At 42.9% G+C, this 23,877-nt stretch overlaps 1 protein-coding gene across 1 annotated transcript in view; it reads right to left on the bottom strand.

Annotated features, from left to right (window-relative positions):
* Positions 1-23,461, bottom strand: part of amotl2a (angiomotin like 2a) — a 31,980-nt gene extending 8,519 nt beyond the window's left edge. The window contains exons 1-9 of the mRNA XM_041175638.1: positions 23,283-23,461; positions 17,830-18,671; positions 14,504-14,753; positions 11,547-11,691; positions 10,771-10,863; positions 3,122-3,267; positions 2,874-3,023; positions 1,985-2,175; positions 603-740 (exon numbers count right to left, since the gene is read on the bottom strand). Coding sequence (XP_041031572.1) covers positions 603-740; positions 1,985-2,175; positions 2,874-3,023; positions 3,122-3,267; positions 10,771-10,863; positions 11,547-11,691; positions 14,504-14,753; positions 17,830-18,647 — 1,931 coding nt within the window. The 5' untranslated portion in view covers positions 18,648-18,671; positions 23,283-23,461. The remainder of the gene's footprint in view (positions 1-602; positions 741-1,984; positions 2,176-2,873; positions 3,024-3,121; positions 3,268-10,770; positions 10,864-11,546; positions 11,692-14,503; positions 14,754-17,829; positions 18,672-23,282) is intronic.
* Between the last annotated feature and the right edge of the window lie 416 nt (positions 23,462-23,877).

Below are 23,877 nucleotides of genomic sequence, written 5' to 3'. Positions count from 1 at the left end.
ACATCACCTTCCGAATTATCAGAGGTTTTAAGTTGATACATCAACATTAACCCAACAACGTGTATGGCTCTTTGGCAATCAATTCAATTGTCAATTCTTCATTAGTAGCAACTGCTTTCCATTCCTGTCTGAGTTACATACTCTGGGGTAAACACTCTGTCTGCGGTACACACATCTGGGCCCAGCTTTTGATTGGGGCCCTGGTACTAGAGCACCAGCAGCTTTCTTGAACCTCCCGTGATGGCTGTACATGTGTGAACCAAGGCTGTGTGTTCTGGCTGAGCTTTTTGATTCGACCAGATTGGACAGTCATTAGTCTGTCAATGTCTCAGCCTACCTGTGTCCAGGGTGGTGGTCACCAGACGAATCCCTACTTTAGCCTCTCTTACCCAGGGTCAGCAATAGTCCAGTCCTACCTTAACTGACACCAGCTCAGTCAACACTGATCAGAACTCACTAACTATTGACTGTTAGGAAATAACTACCCCAAGCTCGTCTTTATCAGTGCGGTCAATGGTGAAATAGATACTCAGTTCTGAAGAAATTAATAAATATATCACTTCAATACATTTTGAATTAAACTCAGAAGTAAAAAGCTCTACCTGCTCTCCATCTCTTGATGACGATGACTGCTCACGATTACCTCTCCATTCTCATAGTAAACATGCTTCCCAAAGGAGCCATCATTGAAGCTACTGTTGGGGGAATGACGAGGTGAGTGATTGATGATCGTGGTGTCTCTGCAGAAATAAAGAAATCATTCATTACTCTTAAGAAGGCTGAGAGGTGATGTGATGGAAGTCTTTATAAAGGTCTGACAGGGTAAACAGAGAGAAGATATTGCCTCTTGTGGGGGAATCCAAAACCAAGTGTCAGCAATATAATATAGTCACTAATAAATCCAACAGCGAATTCAGGCCAAATGTTTTTACTCAGAGAGTAGAGAGAATATGGAACCCGGGGCAGAATCTTGTTGAGATGTTGGGGGCCTCACCTGTCGGCTGAAGAGCTGCACTGCCTCTTTTCGGGAAGCCCCACCTCAGGCAGAGGTGAGGCCAGCAGTGGGCCTACCCCTAGAAGAAGGCTTGCCTACCGAGAGATGCCACCCAATCAGAGGCCGACAGCTCTTGTGCCAGGGGCTGGGGAGTAGTGGGGGAGGGGTGCAGTTTCATGGTGTGAGGGTCGAATGGAGGTGGATGTAAGGAGATTGGCAGGAGGGGAAGGGGCTGGCTGTCAGCAGACTCCCCTTCCCATTATTGAGTCCCTTGATCAGGCACTGAGTGCCTTTGATCGAGGGACCTCCCTGAGGTGGCAAGCTGGCCACACATTTTTAGCTGTTGTGTACTCTACATGTCGAAAGCCCTGCCTGCAGCTGGGTTAATACCACTGAAAGTGGGAGAAGGCCCTTAAGTGGTCGTTAATTGGCCACTTAAGGGCCTCAATTGGCAATGGGGCAGCAAGGTTGGCCATGAGCCTTCCCACCCAAAACTTAATTCTGGCAGATGTGGGAATCCAGTACTTCACCATCCCACCTAATTACCTACCCTTCACCACCAGCGAGAGCAGAAAATTCCACCCTGGCTAAAGCAGGGAGTGGCTGTGATGAATAGTATAAATTGATTATGAGAGTGAAAGGAATAGGAAGATAAGGTGATAGGATGAGATTAAATAAGGTGGGTGGAGGCTCATGTGGAGTAAAGACTGCTGGGCCGAATGGCCTGTTTCTGTGCTGTAAAACTCTGTCATTCCGAGTAAAATATTCTCAGTTTTAGCATTTATATTTTCTTAAAAAAGGAAAAATTGTTTTGAAAATTGGGACAGTGTAAAAGTTAATGGAAAAATTGAGAAGATAGAGTTAAATACACACGCTATCCAACTATCAGTACAAAATATCCCAAAGTATTTGAGATGGAAGGATCTCAAGTGAGGAGAGTCAGTGATGGGGAGGATTAAATAGAAAGAGTTGTCTGAACATGGCACGTACCTCTGGGTAGCTGCAGTGGCAGCTGCATCCATTGCAAACTGCCGCATGGTACTCTCTTCCAGATACTTCTGTTCCCATTTGGTCATATCAGCTTCCAGAGCTAGGATTCGCTCTTCTTTCTCCCGGAGCAGCTCCATCAGTGCTGGAGCACTGTATTCCGAGGTTCCGGGATTCTGGATCATTGCCTGACGCTGCCGGGGAAACAACAGTGTTAACTTTTTATACAAATAAACAACAAAACAATTGTCACTATAAGCTGACACTCCAGTGTCACTGAGGGAGTGCTACACTGCCGTCCTTCAGGTAAGATGTTAAACTCTTAGGTGGATGTAAAAGATCACATGGCACTATTTTGAAGAACAGCAAGGGGAGCTTTCCTGGTATCTTGGCTAACATTCACTAAAACAGAGAACTGATCATTATCACATTGCTGTTTGTGGGAGCTTGCTGTGCACAACTTGGCTGCTGCACTTGCTTGATTACAACAGTGACTACACTTCAAAAGCACCTCTGCAAAGCACATTTGGGATGTTCTGAGGATGAGAATGGCGCTATATAAATGCAAGTTGTTCATAGTCCATGCGACAAAGAGATGATTTGCATGAATTTTCATTTTAAATCTCTTCAAGCTACTTGCTACTTTGTAAGACTCAATGTTACTTTGGGGTGATTCCATGATCTGAAGATTCAAGACTTTTTTGCCCATAAATCAAGGGAACACCACTGAAGGGCAGAACTGCCCTCACCTTGTTAATCAATGACAATCCAGTTTTCATCAGTATATCCATCTACTTATACACTGGTTCACTGAGCAGGGATGTCAAAGTGTAAAGGCACAGGCACAATGAGCTCTGTGCAACCACCTGAAAGGTTCAGGCTCTTCAATTACCTGTTGTGTTCGCAGACTCTTTAACTCCTGCTCCAATCGGTTCCTCAGTCGCAGTTCGAGCTGTTCTCGTTTCTCACATGCTGCCTGTAGCTGAGTCAGCGCATGCTGCAGTTTCTCGACCTTTTCTACATAAGCTCTTTTCTTCCGAAGCTGAAAGAGAGATAAAAGAAACATGCCTGATGTTTAGTGTCCCCATGTTTTCACATTGGTCTTCAACTTGGAATTTGGATAGAACTTGTGCTAAATACCTCGTCTTCCAGCCGTACTACTTTGGACTGTGTACTGTTGAGCGCCTGGTCAAGAAGCTCCATTTGTTTGTGCTGCTCTTCACTCCTGTTGCGAGACAGGGTTAGTTCCCTTCGAAGCTGCTCCTTTTCTTGCTGTTGTTCTCGATCTGTCAGCACACAAACAGAGCAGAACAATCATTCCCAGCTCCTTTCCCAGTTTAGAAGAAGATTTTAATGCAATTGTCGCCTGGCAATTTATTCTTTTTTAAAAAATCAAACACCTTCAAAAAAACCAGCACAGATAGTGACTCAAAATAGACATCCTCTTGAAGACAAGTTAATGGACTGTAGCAAGTGTTGGGGATGGCTGCATAGGTATAAAACTCCCACAATCCCAACAAGAGTTTTTCTTTTCTGAATGTTAAGAAGGTGAGTTGCCCAGTGCCATGAAAGGAAGCAGAGGCTGGAGTTATGACTACAGCACTGTGCTGGGCTGGGGAGTGCATGGGGGAGGATTCATCCCTTAGTTCCTTCAGTGGGTGTAAATAGACCACAGCCTAGCACCAAACACTGACCATGACTATCTGCACAGGGTGGAGGGATGGGGTGCTCCATTGAGCCCAGGCTGAGTTATGGAGGTGAAACCCGCCAACAGACAAGGGCCCCATGGTACCACAGGAAGTCCTGACCACATTGATGTCAGATCTGGCTCATTGTGACTGACTGCTGCATCCTAGGACAAGGAGTCCAGCTCCAAATTACAGTGTCTATATCAATATCTTATTACAATGTCTATGTCTACCCACTGCCCTAGGACACTTGGGGGTAACACTCGCTGACCAGGGCTTTCCAGTGTTATGTGATAGTTGCAGCCAATGAAATGCTTTGGAATTGTAGCTACTGCTGTAGTGTAGGAAACATGGCCATCAATTTATTGCTGTTAGTGGGATCTTGCTGTGCATGAAATATTGACCAGATAATCTAGTGGTACTATTGAGGGATAAATATTGGCCAGTACACCTCCCATCTCTCCTTCAAAATAGTGTCATGGGTTCTCTTACAGCCACCTGAGACACACATGCACTCTCGGTTTAATGTCTCATCCAAGATGGCACCTCTGACAATGCAGCACTCCCTCTGTACTACATTGGAGTGTCAGCCTAAATCATGTACTCAGGTCTCTGGAGTGGGATTGGAATCTGCAACCACCTGACTCAGAGGAGAGAATGCCAAATTTGAGGCCTTTAATTTCAGTACTTGTATTTCTTGCATTTTAATAATTAATACAAAATTATTTTTGTCTTTTATTGACATTTTGTGTGGCCTGTGATCAGAGCTGTCCTTCACAGGAGACTTCCATTCCCCTTGGAACAGCTGCCTGTTCTCAGTGATATATTTTATCAAAATAACTCAAACTCCATCCCTCACTACCCCTACCTCTTGCTGTCACCACACCTGATGTGATTTTGCTGTCCTCTGTACTGCTCTATCCCATTTCTGTCCCCTTATGGCATATGGAATGCTCTCCTTCATTGGCAGAGGTATAGAATATAAAAGTAAGGATATAATGTTGGAATTGCATAAAAACTGGTGAGGCCACAACTGGAGTATTGTGTGCAGTTCTGGTCATCACATTACAGGAAGGACGTAATAGCTCTGGAGAGAGTGCAGAGGAGGTTTACAAGAATGTTACCAGGGTTAGAAAAGTGTAGCTACGAGGAGAGCTTGGATAGGTTGGGGTTATTTTCCTTAGAACAAAGAAGGCTGAGAGGTGAATTGATTGAGGTATACAAAATTATGAGGGGAATAGATAAGAGTGGACAGGATAAAATTGTTTCCCTTGGTGGAGAATTCTAGAACCAGGGGACATAGATTCAAGATAAGTGGCAGAAGGTGTAGGGGGGACATGAGGAACAACTTTTTTTACACAGAGGGTAGTGGGTGTCTGGAATTCGCTGCCCAAGTTGGTGTTAGAGGCAGAAACTCTAAACTCTATTAAAAAGTACCTGGATCTGCACCTAATGTGCTGCAAGCTGCAGGGCTTTGGGCTAGGTGCAGGAAAGTGGGATTAGAAAGGGTACCTGGGTGTCCTCGGGCTGGCATAGACAAGATGGGATGAATGGCCTCCTTTCTGTGCTGTAACTTTTCTATGGTTTGGTCCCTAATCAGTTTTCAAACATTCAAAGGTTGACAACATCAAACAGTAATGTGTGATCTACACGATGCACTCTAGCAGCTCCCCAAGTTTACTTCAACAGCACTTCCCTCCCCTGAGAGTTCTACCACCCAGAAGAACAACATCATGGGAGCACCATCATCTCCAAGTCACTCACCATCCCAACTTGGAAATATATCACCGTTCCTTCACTGTCGCTGGGTCAAAATCCTGGAACTCCCTCCCTAACAGCACTGTGGGTGTACCTACACCACATGAACTGCAACGGTTCTAGAAAGTGGCTCATCACCACTTTCTAACCTCTACATATACCCCAGAACAAGCGCCTGTGCCTTCAACATCACAGTCCAAAACTCTTAAATTCTGTCCCTAAAACTTTCCTGCTTTAAAATGCTCCAGAAACCCACATTTTTGACAAGCCTTTAATCATGTCTCCTTCTTTAGCTTGGTGTTAACTGATGTCTGATGCTACTCCTATGAAACACTTCAGTATTACTTTAAAGGTGCTATACAAAGACAAGTTGTTATTATCAGGACAACTGGGGAATTACAATAAAGGAAATCTCCTCATTCCATATCTGCTTGATGGGCAACAGTCATGAGAGACCAACTAGCCGTTCACAAACCCATCTCTGGCTGGACATTGTCAGCCAAGTTCTTCATGATTCACATAGCAGTACAAAGACCCCTGCTCGAGCAGTGTTTCTCACTGACTGTTCACAGAACACAGTCGTAGATAAAACAAATGTTGAGAACCTTGTCTAACCAACATTGAGAAAGAAAATGTATTTGTGCATTCAATAGTTAAGGAAATAGCATCAAGTCCAGGGTTGCTAATTGCTGAACAGACTGGAGACATTACTCAACAACACAAAACAGTTTTCTGGAGAAAGTAAAGGCTCTGCTTTATGTTCTAGCTCACAATCCTCCTTTAGCAAGTTTGCAAATAATTGTGCTAAAGCATCACAAATCCTGACATTCTTTCTTGTTTAACTTAACTGTTCCAGTAAAAGCCCTATGTATTAATATCAACAGAAAGCCGCATTCCACATTCCTCTCCCCTCCCCTACCCTCAAGGGAATGACTGCAAGATCTGGGTAGGCTCCTAACTTCCTGCTATAAAGTTTGAGCATTCAACAAAGAATGTGCTTCAGGGCGGGAAGGCAGGAGGAGGGGAAGTTCGGCTGTTGATGCAAGTCATGGGACACATCCCTCCTGACCTACATACTTAACAATCACATACATTCCAACAGCAATACCTCCCACAGCAAACCCAAGTTAACACTTTCCTGACCACGGGAGGGTGTGATTTACACCCTCAGAAGAATGTGAAAGATGTACAGTATAGGCTAAGGCCACAAGAGGGTTGCAATGAGCAACCCAGAAATCCTACTCTCAGGCTGGGTAGGGGTGAAGTGAAGAGACCATGAGCAGATCACGGCCTGTGTTCCACCAGCTCTGCATTCAATGAAGTGTTTCTGTGAAGTGAGGTGGCAGTAATGGCAAAGTGATCTTTTCAATGTTTATTTGTTTCACTCTGCAGTCTGATTTACACCTCTCTCATTTTTAATGTTTTAGCTTATTGTGATTTCAACAGATCCAGACAGATACATACCTGACCATGTTTAGGATTACTGGGACTGTACAAGTATAGCCTGCCCCTCTTTGTTCCTATGTCCATAGTCTTACAACATCTCAGCACTTTCCCTGAGATTGTGTCTTAACCAAATTGCTGGTATTATTTTTGCACACTCAATGTAGCCAAACCTATTGCCTTGTTCCAAGACATAAACTTTGCTGATCCCCTGCCCACATATGCCCATGCATTCACTCACACATGCAAAAACACACAAACACATATATACACACACACACGCACGCATTCACTCACACTCACACAGAGTCACACTCAATTGCACAACGGGTTCACAGAATTGTTACAATGCAGAAGGAGGCCATTTAGCCCATCATATCTGCACTGACTCTCCGAATGAGCATTATGACTAAGTGCCATTCTCCTACCCTTTCCCCATAACCCTGCATATTGTTTCTATTTAAATTATTATCTAAAGCCCTCTTGAATTCCTCAATTGAACCTGCCTCCACCACACTTCCAAGCAGTGCATTCCAGACTCGAACCACTCGCTGTATGAGGAAGATTTTTCGCACATTACATTTGCTTCTTTTGCAAATCACTTTAAATCTGTGCCCTCTTGTTCTGGATCCTTTTACAAGCGGGAACATTTTCTCCCTATGTACTCTGTCCAGCCCTCTCATGATTTTGAACACCTCTATCAAATCTCCTTTCAGCCTTTTCTCTCCAAGGAAAACAGTCCCAATCTCTCCAATCTTTCCAAAATAACTTATGTTTCTCATCCCTGGAATCATTCTTGTAAACCTCTTCTGCACTCTCTCCAATGTGTTCATATCCTTCCTTATATCATTGACTAGTTGTTCACTGGTCAGAAGAAAGATGAGTCTTCAGTGGGGCAGAGAAGGAATGCAGTTGGATCAGGGTTAATGGCTATGCTCCACTCACTGAGCATGGCAATCGTTCAACTGTAACTAACAGAATAGCACACTGTGCTGGTTACAACCAACATTGCACAACAGAGTCACAACATATTTGGACAGCCTCCCAAAGGCTGGGAGCAGGAACTAAATTAGGGTCTTCAGTCAGTGTTGGGTGGGGATGGAGGGAAAAATAAGACCCAAGGTCTTGTTCCTGGAGCCTGGCAGTGGTGTGGGAAAATCATTACATAAGGTCTTGTACATAAAGTGGTGGCAGCTGTTCCAACAATTCCATGGCAGTAGAACAGTAACTGCAGGAGTTGCTGTATTCTGTGGCGTGCTGTGCCATCAGCTAGCTCAGAGTAATAAGTCTGTTCAGTGAGAATGCCTAGCAAACCTTGCTACAATTCCAACCTATCTGACTGCATTGTTGCCTTAGAACAGAAGGTGCCTAACACACTCAGCCCAAAATGCCAAACATTCTCATCAACTGCCTTTAATAATTCACCAACCCAAAAAATTGTTTTCACACACACAGTTTCAGAGTAATGCTGCTTGTTCAGTTTCCTGCTTTTTATCTTCATTCTCAGGGTGTGGGTATCAATGGCAAGGCTGACTTTTATCATCCACCCCAAGTAGTCCTAACAACGGTGACTTTCTTAGCACCTTGGAGGGCACATGGGTGTGGGTCTGGAGTCACATGGTGCAGATCAGGTAAGGGCAGCAAGTTTTCCTTCCCTGAAGGAATAGTGAAGAGTTGGAATTCTCTACCCCAGAGGGCTGTGGAATCTCAGTCATTGAGTATGTTCAAGATAAGAGATTGATAGATTTCTAGATTGTAAAGATATCAAGGGATATGGGGATAGTTCGGGATTGTGAGTACAGGCAGCCTATTTGACCCAGGAGTGCATCGCAAAGAGAAGTGAGCAAGGAGTGAAGGAGGATGAGTAAGCAATGAGCAAGGAATGAGAAGTGAATGAGCAAAAGTGAGTGAGGAGTGAGCGAGGAGTTCATCACAGTGAGGAATGCATCACAGAAGGACATGAATACCCCATAGCATTCATCTGGGCACACACACGTTCCAACAGCAGTGACTAGACAGAGATGAGGCCTGGGCTTTACCCTAGCCCAGAAACACTGAAACTGATTGTACAAGTCCTACTGGTGCCCTGGGCCTGGCAGTGTATTTGTAACCTGTGCCATTGGGAAAAGACAAGGTGAGGCTGTGAGACACAAACATCTGACATTCTGTAATGTGCAAGTGTCTGACATAGGAATCTTTCTTGACAAATCAAAGCCCCCCCCACCTCCCCCTCCAGCCTGCACCTATCTCAGTAAAAAGAGGCTGCATGCATTCAGCAAGTAACATTTTATGGTCAAAGTGCCATTCATATCTGTTTATTATAACTGACCAATCAGCTCCACAGTCACTACTGATTTGTGTGTTAAATTAACCAACAAAAGATGTGATAGATTCTGAGTGCACAGGTTAGAACCTCAACATTAATTTAATAATTTAATTTAATAATCAGCCTTTTGAGCAGATTGGGTTCTATGTTTCAGGTTATGCATTATATCTGCCTTGCTGTTTGTTTTGGAAAGTGCAGCAGCCACAGGCTCAAACTCAGCTCTCAGGAGAACAGCAGCTTTTGAAAGATTTCAATCAGCCAGTGAGCAGTGCCGGCTCTCTGCCTCCCTCCTGACCTTACCACAAGGACACATTAGCAAGGGCAAGAGCAAACATGTCTGCCTGCGATACAGTACCTGTGAGTGGCGTGTTAATAATGCTGCACAAAACTTAACCTGTCCATTAGTTCTGTCCGTGTTACTTAAGAGCAAATTACTGGTGTTTGAGGATTGGCGGAGGGAGGTACACAACAGCCAGAATCACCTGAGGTATGCGAGGAATTTAAACTGCCTTTATTATCACAGGGGATAAGTGTTCCAGTGCCAAGAGCAGTTTGTTTAGCCCTCAAGTTTCCCTCTCCTTAAGCTTTTCACTGTCTTTGTACAACTGAACTAAACCCTGAAGAATTTATCAAATTTGCGTACATTTGAAGTGCTAAATCTCATCAAAGTGGAGTAGAGTGGTAGGGGATAGCAGGAAGGGATGGCGAGGCTATTGTTTGATTGCATTATACTTGGAGCTGTGAGGGTGTCTTTAATGACAGTTCCACTTTGCACACTGGTTGCTGGGGGAAACCGCACAGTGCTCCCACTAATGCTGGCACCCAGGGAGGTAGGCATTCATATTTCTGGCCCTCCAATGGCCTGACTGCTGACACCCATCAGTGGTGCAGTGGTCAACATTTTCCTAGAGCAAGTTGGCCATGAGGTACAGCACCCACCTCCAGCATGCATCGTAAAATCAAAGGTGACAAAGCACCATGCTGATGCTGGGTGAAACCACTACATAAACCAGGGTCCACCAAGTCAATCTAGTGATTGGTTGATCTGCACAAACCAGGAGGGTCCCAGAATCAATCTAGTGCTGTGTTAACTTGGCGGAGTCCAGGAAGAAGAATGGGGACTAACATTAGCCATTAGCACTTGAGAAAGGCAGTGGAAAAACTGATCAGGGTTCCCTTTCCTGGCTAGAAAGGTTCTTACTAGACCAGGGCATTTACTTGTATGTGAATGAAGGCTGCGAGCAGTGAGGTACAGCGTTCACCAAATGCTCCCCACTGACTGAGTCAGAAGGAGGGGCAGGGATAGGGAGAAGACAAGCTGAGAAAAATGATGGGAGTAGGAAGTGCTGGAAGAATTCTAACCTTCCCTCAATATATGGACAACAAATAAAAACTATTTCATTGGATAAGTCACTTGAAATGATCTTCAATCTGTCTGAAAACTCTAGGAACAGTTTAAGAAAAATCAACTGATTTTTCCTTTTAAAAACAACAGCCAGAAGAACCTTATTTTGCTCAGATATGTGTTTCTGGATTGAAGTCAGTTGTATAATTTTAACGGATGATGAACTTACTTTGAGTAATCAGCCTGCTGACAATGCTTTGTCCATCTTCTGAGATCACACATTCTTTGCTGGTCAACAGTTTATTGGCAGAGTCCAGCTTTTCTGCAAATAAATCATTGTGGGGAAAATAACATTGTGAATTGAGCAGCCAATCGAATTGTAAGTTCAAAGTACCTAGCTCCACTGAGAACAGTCAAAAGCCATCAATCAAACTGCCTTGTATCTACAGCTCTTTTCAAACCTTCGTCTCCTTCTTATAATATTTTAGTTTAATTATTTCTATGAAGTCCATGTGAAATAGCTATCAGGTTCCTCCATTATAGTTTCTGTGTTCCCATTCTGTCAAATTTGATCATGTTTCAATGTCATTTTTTCTCCCACTGATTTCCTCAATGTGCTCCAGTGCGGTAGGCCTCAGTGCAGTAGGCCCCGGTGCGATAGGCCCCAGTGCTGTAGGCCCCAGTGTGATAGGCTCCAGCCATTTGGGCTCCACACATGGAGATGCATAAATTATGAAGTTCGAATGTATGGTGCAATAGATTTTTGGAAATATATTAAGGGTATATATGTCAAGCAATACTTAACCGAAATGAACTCCATTAACCCTTTAAAGATGCAGCTCCCTGGCAATTTTAGCTTAGCTTAAATGTGAGCAATTCTCCTAAATCTTTTAGTCGTTTCCATTTATGACAATCTTTATCTTAGCAAAGTGGTGAAAAGGGAAACTTGGGAGATGTCTGCCACCAATTTCTGGGGTACAGTTGGGGTCTGATTTCTAAGCTTACCTTTCAGATCACGATTGAAGTCGTGAAGCCTCCTGATCTCTCCTTCCATTTTGTTTCTCATTGTTTTTTCCAGTGCCTCCCGTTTGGAAGATGCCTTCATTAGGTTGTCATAGGCTTCAGAAATTCGCTGGATCTCTCTCTCGAGCTGCAGGGTAAGCAAAGGGGCAGGTTGGATAGTGAAGGATGATAAAATGGGACATAGCAGTTTGTGTGACACTAAATTCAGTCAGATGACTTGGCCCCTTACACAACAACAACATGAATAGTAAGATGCAATGGTTATCTGAGAAGAAATGTTTGGTTGAAATCAATCCAAAAGTCCTTAGATGTTCTATTATATTTTATTCAAATTTTCATAGAATGATACATCACAGAAGGTGGCCATTCAGCCAGTGTTGCTTCTGATGGCCCTTTGAGAGCAATCTAATTCGTCTTTCCATCTTACTACAATGGATTCCTTAAATGAGCCTTTCAATAATTGGCTAGTTTAAGAACATTATCTGTTTTAGAAGACCATGAAATGCTGGATTCAGCAGGGTTACCTTTGAGAAAATATCAATTCTTGCACTCAAGACCAGATGGTTAGAGTTCATGGAAATAGCTGGCAAAATTAATCAAAACCAGGACTCAGGCAATAATTTCACAACCTGCGATGCAAAGTTTAAGGAAGTAATGGGCAAAGCTTCCATAAATGATACATTTTTAAATAACTGTGATGTGTGCGCACAGTGCCCAAGCAAAAGCCAGTAGCTGAAGGGTCAATATACAGATACATAGGCAAGAGACCACACTCAAGGGGGCAGTAGGTCAGGGGTAGGCTCACAACAGTGATTCACTGAGCTACGCTCTCTCTGGGACAATGAGGAATTTCCCCTCAACTTGTCTGGCATTAAATGCTTTCATGAACAGAATTTTTCCTCATCAGTTCCACTGACTCTGACATCCCTCTACTGCTGTGGTAAGGATTTGTGTAAGTTAACCCTCCTGAATTTCACCCAGGTAACAACCCTTAGCTGAGAGTATTGCAGACTGTTAAATGATGTGGGTACTTCAGAACTGAAATCCCCCCTGGGCTCATCTGACATCCTCACATATAGCTACCCAGCAGGATTTGGTCAATGGCAGCCTTCCTGGCACCACCGCACCTCACCACCACTAACACCCACCCCCCCACGCCCCCCCTCCGCAACCCTCCAGGCTCTGACTAAAATCAGCTAACCCAACACAAAACAACAATCAAAGTTGGGACATTCCCAGTTTGGTTACTCACTGGAGTTTCTTCTTAGAACTGACTGAGCTTGTTCAATACTGGTAATCCCCATCTACACACAATCCCAAAACATTCCTAAACGGGCAAAGCCTGGACAAGCTTACATTTGGAGCCCTACTTTCACAAAGGCCTTCTATTTCTAACTCAACAAGGGTTAGAGAGAAGGACAAGCCTCTGTGCACCTGACTGAGAAGCAAATGAAAGAGGGTCTTTCATATGAAAAAAAAACTGCTTTGTCTCTCTACAAGTCTCCGTAAATTTCATTCCTTAACCATTACAGCTGAGGTCAGATGGGGAGCGGCACAAGCTTAAATTCACTGAGCTTCTGCTAACTTATGGTCACGGCAATGGCACTCATATAATGCACTAGATAGTTCCATAGCTCAAATCATTTTTTAACTCAGTTGTTATCACGCATTGTTTGTCAGACGTATAGTGTCTCCTAAATTTCGGTGGGACTGGAAACCCTCCAGGGAGTTATCAAAGTAAAGCAATGGACTTACAAGTCTTTAAGAATGAGATCCAGCAAAAAGTCTCTCCAGGGTTATGAAGAACATTCCCAGTCACTTACTTTGGAATTACTTGATTCTTGATGTTGTTTACAGACTTTGCTCAGCGAAACCTTCTGTATCTAAACTATAGGTTGGCCCACAGCAGGAATGGTCCCTCCCCTCGGAACACACACACACACATACACACACACGCACGCACACACCCACACACACACACGCATACACACATGCACACACACGTGCACACACCCACACCCACACACACACACACACACACAGTGAACACTGGAATGAGATATTGCTCAATCTGCTGCCTCTTTCTCTGGCCTTTCAGTTTAAGGTGCTCCCAAAAGTAAGCGATTATTGTATTTTCAGAAACTAAAAGTCTGCTGTGAAATAAATGGTTTTAACTGCTCATTAACTACCCAAGTAAAAACCCAATCTTTTGTTTTAATAAACAGGGTTTAGTGGAGGGTGAGTCATGCACTGATTATAAGCTATCGCAATTCACGTCTTTAAAGTGTGGGAACGAGGGAAGTATTGCACAAATCTAGCCTTCTAAGAGCCTGCAGAGCATTCCTATTATGAGTGGCAATTTGTCAATGAAAATTGATGAACATATTAGATGCAATCAAATCAGCAATGTAACAGATATCATTACAGTTTCAGCAGTGGGAAATAACAGATGGTCATAAAAGCAAGAACCTATTCAGAGTACACAGAAAAATAATAGGTGAAGCCACACCTGGTTGGACAGTATGACCATCGCTGTCAGGTACTGGTGGTTCTTGGAAAGCTACAGAAGAGCTTGCAGTTACCAGCTGTACATCCAACCAATTTCTGTAGGCAGCAGTAATCTAGTAGTCTAGATTATTTAGTCCATCTGAAACTGTTCATAACTATCTAATCCAAGGACAGCAAGGATATAGTAGGAAATGGAAGTCTGATATTTCCAAATGACAGAATATTTGCAGTAATCAGCTTCCACTGCCTCACCATTCATCACTCCTAACTTTTCTACCGTTCTACAACTTGCATTGCATTTGGTTTTAAATTCAAAAACTTTCAAACTGGAACCATTGGCACTGAGCTATACTGTCAGTGGCTAGTGTATACACCCCAATTGGTCAGCGCTAACTCGAAAAGAGGCAGTTTACAAAAATATTCCTTCATACCTTTTGGATTTTAGCCGATTTTTCATTGTGGCCATCAAGTTCCTTCCTCAGGTTTTCATTCTCCTTCAACAGCATCTCAACCATTTGCTGGGCACGGTTTATGAGTGCCACATGATCAACTGTCACCATCTGGCTGCTGCCATGAGGCTCCTCAGGAACCATCACTGCTTCCATTTGTGAAGAGGTTGGAGAGGACAGGAGGCTGTGTCTCTGCTGCTGGGCAGGGTGCAGAGTTTGAGCTTGACTCATCCTGAACAAAACAATGACACAAATGGACCAGACGTCATGACAGGTTCAGTTGTCTGGAATGTAACCTTGCTGTCGAACTGCCTACTGTTTGCTTTAGTATTTAACTGTAAGCTCTAGGTTTCTATGTCACTACTGGCTCAGGGGCAGGCAAAAAGCCTCATTTTAAAAGGAAGATTTGATTGAACAAGAAAAATGAATCATATTGTTTAAAACCCAGGAAGAAACCTGAATAGGAATGCTCAAATTCTGTCCAAATTTATTGAATCAAATCAAATAAATTTATACAACCACTGAGAAAATAGAATGGATCAAAATTCTCAATATTCCAACAAACATTCCTTGAATCACTTCTAGAAAAATCAGAGACTCTTACATCACTAGTAGCAATGACTTTCTTAATTTGTTTGCAAATTTAAAGCAATATACTGTCCTTACAAGTGGACTATGTCCTACAAGCTCTTTTAAAGCTGTAAAGCAGAGGTCTCAAATACAAGGCCTTGCATTGTCTGATATTCAAATGATGGGATCACACTGTCCCAGACCGTTCAACTCTCTGTCACTCTGACTGAAGCTCAATAAAAGTCACATCTGCAGAGGAATTTTAAGCTATGGAGCATTAGACTGTCAGCTAGGAGCACGCCAATCATCAGATCACCATCGATGGACTAACGCCACACACCCCCCTTCAAACCTCTTTATTTATTATGAATGATGGTAATTTGTCAATGAGAATTTCTGTCTTTTGTACAAGTTGAGTATTCTACTGAATTCTAGGCTGACCTCTCTTCTCATTTCGTGTTTTGGTTCTTAAATAATAGTTCTGAAACTGTTCCCACTTTGTCCTGAGGGAATGATGAATAAAATTCAGAACTCTGTGCATTAACACTTGTTGTTCTGTTAAAGTCTGTGTATACACTATCTCTCTTGGGATGTGATCTTCCCAGCTGACATCTCAGGCTTTCTTCCAACAACCTATAGCTGCCATCCCTGTAAGGTAATGAGAGTATTCAGAGTCTTAAGAATTATGGGTTTATCAATATCCCATCAGGTCAACAGAACTGGTTTCTGTCAATGAACAAAAGACACATCCCATGTTCCCTCCACCCCTGCAGCTCTCCATCACAACCAAGCAGGTGCCAGACTCTCAGCCTGAAGGCAGAAGATGGACCCACGGTACACATTTTTTGGAACACAAAATAAAAACACTGCTTGTGTTGAAATAGGTTTACGACCTCTCAGTCTTGTTGATCAAGTCGCACTCCTAACAATTCTCAATTGTCAATGTCACAGATTCCTGTTGGTGAACAAGATGTGAATTACATACCTCCCTGGAATGTGACAGGACACACCTTCACATTGCTGCTTGTTCCACTATAGCAATACTTTCAAGTTGCTTTCAAATCTCATCAACATATTTAAAACGCAAGAAAAAAACAACCAAGGTGAACTAATACATTTATTTAATTTAAATCAACAGAGTAGGAATGCTAGCAGAAAGGATCTGTGTTGCTAATTCTAATTAGAATAAGTAAGGTAAATCTTTGTAAAAGGATGTGATATGGTAATGGATGTTCACCATTGGTCCAATACCAATACCTCATACACAAGGCATTCCCAGTCTACAATAAACAGGTAAGATTATTTTTTCTTCCTGGGTGTGGTTCTGTACTTAAGATGACTTTACGATAACTAATTGACAATAATAGAGGTCACAAAGGAACTCTGAACAAATTCCTCAAACAAAAAATGGCAACTTTTGACAAGGGCCATGGAATGCACAATGTAGGTCATTAAAGGTGCTGACTTATTCTACACAGGAAGCCCAGATTTCCCGTCTGAAGTTATCTCATTTGGGCACTGGGTGAAGGGGACTGGCTTAACACTACTTCAGCTCTCAATGTATTCACCCAAACAAGCAATTTGTGACCAAAGCAAGGAAGAGTATGGCAGGAAGGAGATTAGTGAAAGGAAAAACACAAGCCAATACTCTCAGTTTTTTGTCAAGGTTGTGCTACATGATTAGTTAAATAAATGGGTCATTCAATGGTTAGGCTGCAAATCTGTCAGTGTAATGATCGCCTCCCCTTCAAATCCTTCTATATGAAACAATGAAAACAGATCTTGCAAACAAATGATGCTGTGTCTGCCTCCTGACCTCTGCATGAATGTTCTTGCAAGTCGATTGAGGCTGGGCATGGAGGATAAGTAATTAAGAATTATTAGTAATTAATATCTAGAGTACTAGTACTGAAATTGACTATACCAAACATTCCTAAAATGATTGTTCATAGATTGGTGACTGATAATTTGTAATTATTCTACCTGTGGGATCGCCCTACTCACTTACTGATTCTGATGCTGAAAATGTTCTCATTTGATTTTACCTTCTCTATTCAAGCTCATAGCTAAAGAAAAATGCCGATTGTGAAATCAAACCAGCAAGCAATCACTTTGAGGAGACTGAACTTCTTCACTGAAGCTAGACTCTCCCATATAAAGGCTAACAATTGTATCTCACCCTCTATTTCTCTTTGCTGTTGGAGCCAATGATTGGGCTGCAGTGCAGTTTCCTAGACACGGATAACCCTTCAGAGCTTCACCCATGGGCATTCTTCAGGTGAGAGTCTTAACTGGTGGTCAGAAGCTATTTGACTGTGAAGATGTCAGAGTTGAGACATTAATAGGAGCAGGAGTAGGTCATTCAGCCCCTTGAGCCTGCTCCACCATTTAATAAGATCATGGCTGAGGCTGATGAGCTCTCGCCCATTGCCCATAAACATGCACACACTCCATCTCATAGATCTGGGTAGCAATGAGGGATAGGAGTGAAGGCTGATTCCTATAGTGCCATACTGTCTTCCCTGAACAGCATTGCATCACCCAGCTTAGGCCTGCTAATTCAGCAGATATCAGGGATCAAAGCAAGGCCCCTCCGGATCCCCACAAATCAGTGTAACTGTGGTGTAGTTGCCAATTGACACAGCACAGGTAATCACAAGCCAATTTTTAAACGTTGAAGGAGGGAGTTGAAGAATCTTAGATGGTTTGAAGTTTGAGACTGTATGGAGTAAATTTACCTGTCTGCTTGTATTTGGTTGCAGTACCCAAAGCCACCAGGCACCTCCTGCTGACAGTTGAAGTATGGCACAGCAGATTCATTGTAAAAGTAGCCATGCTGCTGGGAATGGCTGAGCATAGGAGCTGCTGACTTCACATGGAAAGGGTATTCTGGGGGAGGGCCACGAGGTTCTGTGGAGTGACAGGGCACTTGATACCCTGGAAGAACTGGCTGCTTCTGATGCTTGGATAGCTGAGGGAAACTCTGTGAGGAGCTCATTGTCATCTGGCCTTTGGCTCCATTCCTCTCCAGAGAAAGCTGCATGAGTCTCTCGCTGAGAGACCGCACATGCCCATGTTTCAACTCCTTGAGGACATCATCATGAAGGCCATGGTCTGGACAAACATCATGTGTCACTGACTTGTCTTCAGTGGAGGCATTCTGGTTTGTTCCAGAAACCATGTAAGACCCCATACCCCCAGCCTGCTGGTTCCTCTGCACTGCCAGGAACTGAGACTGGGCTTTGGCTTCTTCATAGGAAGGAAGTTCTTCTCCATTGAACTGAAGTTGGTGCAGGCGATGCAGCAAGTTTTCCGAATGTGTGTGGTCGCCCTGATGCTCTTGTCCCTGCGGTTCCTGCCGTGTGGAATGCTGTACAATTTGACACTCCTCCTGAGTGAGGCTCTCCAAAGAGGAGCGAGGGCTGCCCATCCCTCCCCTCATTGCCTGTTGCTGGATAGCCAGCAGTGTGCGGTTATCTGTAAGATTCCCATAACGCAGCTGCTCTTGGATCAGTCTGTGGAGGACTGTACCTGATGAGTCTTCTGCTGTTCTCATTGTGGCTCAGTTAACCGATAGATCCTAAAACACAAAACAGGGCAATGAGAATCAGACACTCGCGCACACTCACACAAACACAGACAAGCACACCAACACACACACAGATACAGACACACTCACACAGACGCACACTCACACAGACACACACACCCCCAGCACATATTCACACAGCTACAGACACACTCACACAGACACCGGCAAACTTACACACGTTCACACATACACACTCACATATACACACACACATATACACACACACTCACAGACATACACACTCACAGACACACAGACACATATGCATACACAGACATACACAATCACACACACATTCACAGACACACACTCACTCACACCCAGCCTTACAGACACCCAACCTCACAGACACACACACTCACTCACAGACACACACACACAGACATACACACTCACACATACAGAGACACACACACCCAACCTCACAGACACACACTCACACACACACAGACGCGCACTCACAGACACACACAGAGACACACACACCCACACTCACACAGGTATAGAGATAAAGAGTAAAATCATTCAGTTGAATAGTTATATATTTCATAGAATCTTACAGATCAGAATAAGGCAGCCATTCAGCCAATGATACCTGTGCCTGCTCTCACACGCCCCACTCTTTCCTCATTTCCCTGGTTCTTTTTATTTATTTCAATTATTTATCCAATTCCCTTTTGCAAGTTATTATTGAAGCTGCTTATCTTTCAGGCAGATAATAACAGTTCACCACTTTCTAAATACTATCCCTATGCTATTTCCGCCAACTCCAGCCTGATGCCGCCACCAAACACATCTTCGCCTCACCCCCCACGCCCCCCGTTGGCATTCCGTAGGGACTGTACCCTCTGGGACACCCTGATCCACTTCTCCATCACCCCCTACACCTCAACCCCCTCCCACAGCACCTTCCCATGCAATCGCAGAAGGTGTAACACCTGCCCCTTTACTTCTCCCCTCCCCACCATCCAAGGGCCCAAACACCCCTTTCAAGTGAAGCAGCATTTCACATGCACTTCCCTTAATTTGGTCTACTGCATTCGCTGCTACCAATGCGGTTTCCTCTACATTGGAGAGACCAAACGCAGACTGGGTGACCGCTTTGTGGAACACCTTCAGTCTGTCCACAAGCATGACCCAGACCTCCCTGTCGCTTGCCATTTCAACACACCATCCTGCTCTCATGCCCACATGTCCGTCCTTGGCCTGCTGCAATGTTCCAGTGAAGCTCAACACAGACTGGAGGAGCAGCACCTCATCTTCCGATTAGGCACTTTACAGCCTTCTGGACTTAACATTGAGTTTGGCAACTTCAGATCATGAACCCTGTCCTCCATCCTCTCTGCCTTTTTGATCCCTTTTTTTCAAATATTTATTTTTTAATTTTTACATATACATTTTTTACCACCTATTTCTATTATTATTTTTTTTAAATTTATTTCCATTCATTGTTTTATCCCCACCTCTTAGCCTATTTTGATCCTTGCTCCCACACCATCCCCTCTCCCCACCCCCACAAGGGCCATCAGTCACTTACCCATCCTGCTTTCTACTCTTAATGTCACCATTAGCACTTCCTTCAGCCAGTATCAACCACCATCAACACCCCTTCCACCTTTTGTTCATGACATCTTTTGCAATCTCTCCTTTGCCTCCACCTATCACTGGCCTTCTATCCAGCTTCACCTGTCTCACGCCCCCCTTATACAGTATATATTTCACCACATTTCTACTTCTCTTTAGTTCTGAAGAAGAGTCATCTGGACTCAAAATATTAACTCTTATCTCTCCACAGATGCTGTCAGACCTGCTGAGTTTTTTCCAGCAATTTTTGTTTTTATCCCTCTGTGTTCTCTGGTCATCAACCCTCCCACCACTGGAAATTCCATATCTACCTCAACAAAACCCTTCATGAGTTTGAACAGCCTACCAAATCTCCTCTTAATCCTCAGAACAAACAATTCCAGCTTCCTCAATCTCTCCACATAACTGAAGTTCTTCATCCTTGTTACCATAATCTAGTCAATCGTTCTATCCTTTCCATGGCCTTAATATCCTTAATTCAATACATTTCATTTAATTTTTGAAATCTATAGAAAACATTAGCAACATTGCAAAATTAAATATGCTCGTTAAACCCTGAGAGAGAGCAAAGTCTGTGAAGTCCACACAGTGAAATGAGTGATTTACACCTGAGTTCAGTACACAGTATTGTACAGTGTTTCTCCAAGCCCAGACAGTTTATGCACAATCTGCCAACACTCATTCCTCCCTCCCTATTCCTTGGTGCAGATCCTGAACCTACCTAGAAAATTACAGAGGATACGACTTAGCAGCACTCAAGCCTATCACGTCCTGAGTCTCCCCCAGCTCAGTAACTGCCCTATCTCCTTAGAGACAGCACGTCAGGCTGAAATAACAGCCCTGCAGGCCTGGGGTAGGTGTTTCAATAATCACAAGATAATGGCATGAATTTGAGGAATGTTAGGCATTAAACTGCAAGTATGAAATGACTAGTGAAGGAGGGTCTCAGAGAGTTTGGCAGTTGGGAAGCTGAGCACAGATTAGCCTGAATATTCTACATGAAATTTCTACAATAAACCGTGAAACTAAAGATAGTGTATTGTTCCTGTGATTAAAACCATCTGCATTTTATCTCGGATCACTTTAACTATATATAGCAACTTTTAATAAAAATCATGACAGACAGTAAGTTGGTGGGAAGTTAGCTGTGGACTTTGAAATCTCATTTATCAGGGACCCTCAGGAAGTGTGCATTGAAACAATTTTTTTGTTATTTTGATAGATTATTTCAGAAACCACACACAGGACTGCAAATAGCGATCACACTGCCCCAGGACTGCAGATACTATGAGGGAAAGCTGGCACAAATGAAAGCATGAATCATCAAGGAAAACATTCAGAGAATGTTCCTGAGGAGAAAAGATCCAGCTCCCCTTTATTCCTGACAAATGCTTTGATTTATGTGTGGTTCTGATATTACTGCGGATTGACAACACTTAAGGCATTTCTCCCATTATCTTGCAAAATGGCATGTGTTTTACAGCTAAATTTAAAGAACGACTATTTCTAACCACCCAAATATACATTGGCAGGGAGCAGAATCTGTTCCAAAATACATCTGCAGAAGGGAAAAGACACATCTCCAGCTAATAACATTAGATACACAAATAAAAATATGTTATTTGATGGTAGGCGAGCATTCCTTCTCAGTGGAGTCTGATTATCCCTGAATGGAACCCACTGATAAAACACAACAGACTTACAAATGGAACTACATTCCTAAAGGTTTCCAAAACAATAGCTCATTCACCTACCTGCAACATCCTGGGGAAAAGCGTGCATTCCAAACAGACATGTGAAAACATCTCCCCTTGCACTACTCCTCAACCTGAGAACCTGCCAATTTAAATGTCCAGACTAATCCAAATTTCTTTGGATTTAAAATACATGTTTCATGTGTATTGTAGCAAAAGAGTTCTTTCCATTAATATCTGTAAGGATTATTGAAGAATTTCTATGTTATAAATGTATCAGAGATGCAACAGGACAAAGAGTCTAGTTATCAAAAGGTATAATTATTATAAATAGGGTTATCAGCCCCTCTGTAAGTTTACATTAAATTATGGTTCATTGTTAGGTTTTCTCTTGTGAACCATATTAACCCACAGGTACACTACATATTTTATAAGGTTCACTGTATATTTCATAATCTATAACCTTCACTAATACAAGGTGGATAATTTAGAATCTGTGTTGTTTACTAATAGTGAGTATTTTATAATCTGTAGTGTTTACAAATAGGGTGAATATTACAATCTGTAATCTTCACTAACACAGGGGGAATACTATAATGTGTAATCTTTACTAACATGGAAATATTATAATCTGTAGTCTTTACTAACACAGGGGGAATACTATAATATGTAATCTTTAACATGGGGAATATTACAATCTGTAATCTTTACTAACACAGAGGAAATGTTACAATCTGTAATTTTTACTAACACGGGATTACAATATGTAATCTTTACTAACACAGGAAGAATATTACAATCTGTAATCTTTACTAACACAGGGGAATAGTACAATATGTAATCTTTACTAACACAGGAGGAATATTACCATGTGTAATCTTTAGGAATACAGAGGGAATATTACAATCTGTAATTTTTACTAATACGGGAATATTACAATTTGTAATCTTTACTAACACGGGGAATATTTCCTTCACTGGCTCCTTTTTGTTCGCACATTCTTCTTGAGTGACATCATTCACCAGAAGGCAGTATGAAGGAGCGATCCGGGGAGCCGGGGCAAGGGGGATTAACCACGGATAATATCAAGCTAAAATCTTTGAAAGCTATTTCCATCTGCACAAGGTGTAAATCATTTCTATTGCATTCAGGAAATTAACCCAAGAAACCATATGTAATATTTGTAACAGTTTGAATCTTCTCCAAGTACAATGTGAATTCTTTAAAGTAATTCGGCATTGGAATGATAGTTAATGAAGAGAGTGAAATCCGTGCACAAGGCTGAATGGTACACAATAATAATAATAAATATGAAACTGACCTGAAATTATAATTTCATATCATGAAGCGAGTCGAGGTGTATGTGTGTGTGAAAGCACCGAATAATCCTCAGCTCCGGATTCCGTGTTCGATATCCCCCCAGTATCCAGAATCTGTAGCTAGGGGCTGTGAGCTGGAGCTGGAGCGCCCTTGCTGCCTGTTTGCCTGTCTGCCTGCTGTGGAATGGCTGGATCCTAGCAGCGGCGAGCGATGGAGCAGCGACAGGAATGTTAGGAATGCTGATCTGCGTGTTCCTCGGTTTATCAAAGGCAGCCAGCAGCCAGGGATCCGTTCTCACTGAAGCACAGCAAGACTCAGCCTGCAGAGGGCAGTTAACAGCCCAACAGCCTCCAAAGCAGAGCACACACACACTCAGTTTCACAGAAATGAATATCCACAAAAAAAGTAACTTAAAACAGTAAAATCCAGCCAGGACTCTGGAACAAGCGGGAGGGATTTCCAGGAGCGTTTCTTCACGTAAAGGGGCCTGGAAATCTGAAATTTTCTCCCTTAAAAGGCTGGAATCAACTGGATATTTCAGCCCTGAGATGGATAGATATTTATTTTACCGAGGGTATCTAAGAATATAAAGTGAT

This window comes from Carcharodon carcharias, chromosome 2 (assembly GCF_017639515.1).
Source record: "Carcharodon carcharias isolate sCarCar2 chromosome 2, sCarCar2.pri, whole genome shotgun sequence".
Lineage (NCBI taxonomy): Eukaryota > Metazoa > Chordata > Chondrichthyes > Lamniformes > Lamnidae > Carcharodon > Carcharodon carcharias.
This window is presented reverse-complemented; position numbering and strand designations above follow the sequence as displayed.